Source organism: Condylura cristata, unplaced genomic scaffold (assembly GCF_000260355.1).
Source record: "Condylura cristata isolate star-nosed mole 26May11 unplaced genomic scaffold, ConCri1.0 scaffold00004, whole genome shotgun sequence".
Lineage (NCBI taxonomy): Eukaryota > Metazoa > Chordata > Mammalia > Eulipotyphla > Talpidae > Condylura > Condylura cristata.
The window spans coordinates 4,025,317-4,028,133 of NW_004567105.1; the positions used below are offsets into that span (position 1 = coordinate 4,025,317).

Sequence of the window (2,817 nt, forward strand, 5' to 3'; positions counted from 1 at the left end):
CAGGTGCCGGGGTGGGCAGGGGAGAGCTGCTGCCTGGGAGAACAGTGAACCGCCCACCGCCGGGCACTGTGCTGATCAGCTCGCCCCGCCCCACCCCGTGTGCAGGCGCCTGGTATTTCTACCCCTTCGGGCTGCAGAGCCTCCACCCCGCCGTGCTGGCCTGGTGGGCCTCCAAGGGCAGCGCTGGGCCGCAGGGGGTGTGGGAAGCCAGAGACCCCTCCCCACAGCTCCAGGTGAGTGCCCTGGGCGCCCAGGCGCAGGCCTGTCCTCACCCCTTCCTCTGTTCTCTGAGCAGGGTCTCTGCTTCTCCAGGCACAGGTGTGGGGGGGGAGGCCACAGTGTGACAGCCGCAGCTGAACCTCTGCACCCTTTGCAACCCCCTGCCCCCCCCAGGGAGCAAGCACGGTGGGGACAGGGCTCCGCCAGGCTAGCCCCGCCCCAGACAGCCCCCAGGGCAAGCCTCTTCCTTCGGGATCCCCCAGCGCTGTCACACAGGCTGTGCTTTGCTGCCTGCGGCTCACAGCAACTCCCAAAAGCCGGTTCACAGCTACAGGGCTGAGCTGAGAGCCTCGCGCCTCTGGGCCCCTCCCTGCAGGCGGCCTGTCGCCTCACCTGTGCTTTCCTTCCTGGCCCTGCCAGGCTGAGCAGCGCATTCTGTCCCGGGTGCACTCCCTGGAGCGGCGTCTGGAAGCTCTTGCCGCCGAGTTTTCCTCCAGCTGGCAGAAGGAGGCCATGCGGCTGGAGCGCCTGGAGCTGCAGCAAGGGGGCGCTGGCGAGGGTGGCCGCGGCCTGGGCCAGGAGGACACCCTGGCCCTCCTGGAGGGACTGGTGAGCCGCCGCGAGGCTGCCCTGAAGGAGGACTTCCGCAGGGACACGGCCGCCCGGATCCAGGTGGGCGCAGGACGCAGCGCGGGGCTTGGGCAGCCACCGAGTCGCAGTTTGCTTCTCTTGCCCCGTCATGAGCACTGGAGCCTGTGCGGTGCCCGGCAGGATGCCTGCCACCCGGCAGACGCGCAGTGAGGGCTGAGGGCATCTTGCCTGCTTGCGAGAAGCACAGTAGCAGACAACTGGGTGGAGCTTGGCAACACACAGCCCCGGTTGGAAGCGGGACCACACTGCTCACTGGCCCCAAGGTACTGCGAGCACCCCCCGGTCAGAACTCAGTCTGTCCTTCATGCCTGGCAGGAAGAGCTGGTCGCCCTGAGGGCAGAATTCCAACAGGACTCAGAAGCCCTCCTCAAGAAGATCGCCCAGTCCTCGCAGGTCAGTGGGCCCTGACCCAGTCCCGAGTCTGCTCTTGGATGACAGAGGCTCCCTGGGCGCTGAAGAGCCTGCTAAGCCTGGGGCGAGGGGCTGCGGGCTCCTGACCTTGGGCTTGACCTGGGCTGCCCCGAGCTGGCTCTCCCAGGCCCGGAGAGCAAGCTTGAGGCTGGGCGCCGCGGCGCTGGGGACAGCGCCCTGCACACGAGCGTGCCAGACCCGGCGTCACGCTCTCCTCGGGACCTCGGCCAGGAGGTCCATCTGTGCCGGACCCACTGGGAGACCCAGGCAGGGACGGGGTCCAGCACAGACCCCGCACTTGGAAGCAGTCACCCCAGCCTGGCATTTCTCCCATCTTTCCGCCACAGGACTCTGAGGCTCGGCTCCTGCAGCTGAAGTCCGAGTGGCAAAGGTAATGGGCACAACGGGCGCTGCCATCGGCCCACCAACCCCCCGCCCTGGGCTGGAGAACTCTGAGGGAGTCGCAGCCGAGGGGGGCACCTGCTCAGACCTGTGCTTGAGTGCAGTGGAGGCTGGCTGGGCTGGGCTGGGCTGGGCGCCGTGAGGGAGCTGGGGCTCGGGGGCTCCTTCCGGATGCACCAGCTCTCCGCAGCACCTCAAAGCTGCCTCCCGGCCCCAGGCCTGCCGCTATGGAGGTGCCAGCGTCCGAGGCAGCATGGGCTCTGAATCTGGGCTTTGAGGGGAGCAGGGCCTTGCGTTCCCACGTGGGGGCGGGCACGCACTCGTATGTCCAAAGCTGACTTGGGGACACCCTTGTTTTCCCTGGCGTGGCCCTGACCCCTCAGCAGCGGTCCCAGGCCCAGTCCTCTCTCTGCTGTAGGATGACCCAGGAAGCGTTCCGGGAGAAAGCTGAGGCAGAGCTGGGGCGGCTGGAGGCGCAGCTGGCGGGCCTGCGGCAGGAGCTGGCCGGCCTGACCCTGAAGCAGAGCTCGGTGGCCGACCAGGTGGACCTGCTGCCGCAGCAGATCCAGGCCCTGCGGGACGACGTGAGTGTGAGCTGCCCAGGCCCTGCCGGACACCTGGCCTCTGGGCGGCCGGTCCTCGGGTCTGAGGGAGCCTCTGGCCGTTGCGCCCGGCAGTCCCACGGGCCCTCTCTCGGCTTTGCCAGGCGTGCTCCCGGTTCCCTCAGCAGTGGGGCGGAGTCACCCGCTCCTCGGTGGCCCTGCCCCGCAGCCTGCTCGCCTCCTTCACTCTCCCCCAGCGCCCTGCCGGAGGGCCTCCTGGCCTGAGACGTGTGCTTGCCCCTAGGTGGAGTCTCAGTTCCCTGCCTGGGTCAGTCAGTTCCTTCTCCGAGGTGGGGGGGCACGCTCTGGGCTCCTTCAGCGAGAAGAGATAGAAGCTCGGCTGCGGGAGCTGGAGAGCAAGATCCTCGCCCACGTGGCCGAGGTGCAGGGCAAGTCGGCAAAGGAGGCCACAGCCAGCCTCGGGCAGGCGCTGCAGAAGGAAGGTGTGATCGGGGTGACGGAGGAGGTGAGGACCGTGTGCCCCGGGAGTCCCGGGAGCCCCGGGCACGCGGACACACGCCCTGCCGTCCTT

General features: G+C 68.6%; 1 protein-coding gene across 1 annotated transcript in view; it reads left to right on the top strand.

The window, feature by feature from the left end:
• SUN2 (Sad1 and UNC84 domain containing 2) overlaps nt 1-2,817 on the top strand; it is a 14,239-nt gene that overhangs the window by 7,641 nt on the left and 3,781 nt on the right. The window contains exons 8-13 of the mRNA XM_012735123.1: nt 106-233; nt 640-891; nt 1,186-1,263; nt 1,629-1,672; nt 2,102-2,267; nt 2,530-2,760. Coding sequence (XP_012590577.1) covers nt 106-233; nt 640-891; nt 1,186-1,263; nt 1,629-1,672; nt 2,102-2,267; nt 2,530-2,760 — 899 coding nt within the window. The remainder of the gene's footprint in view (nt 1-105; nt 234-639; nt 892-1,185; nt 1,264-1,628; nt 1,673-2,101; nt 2,268-2,529; nt 2,761-2,817) is intronic.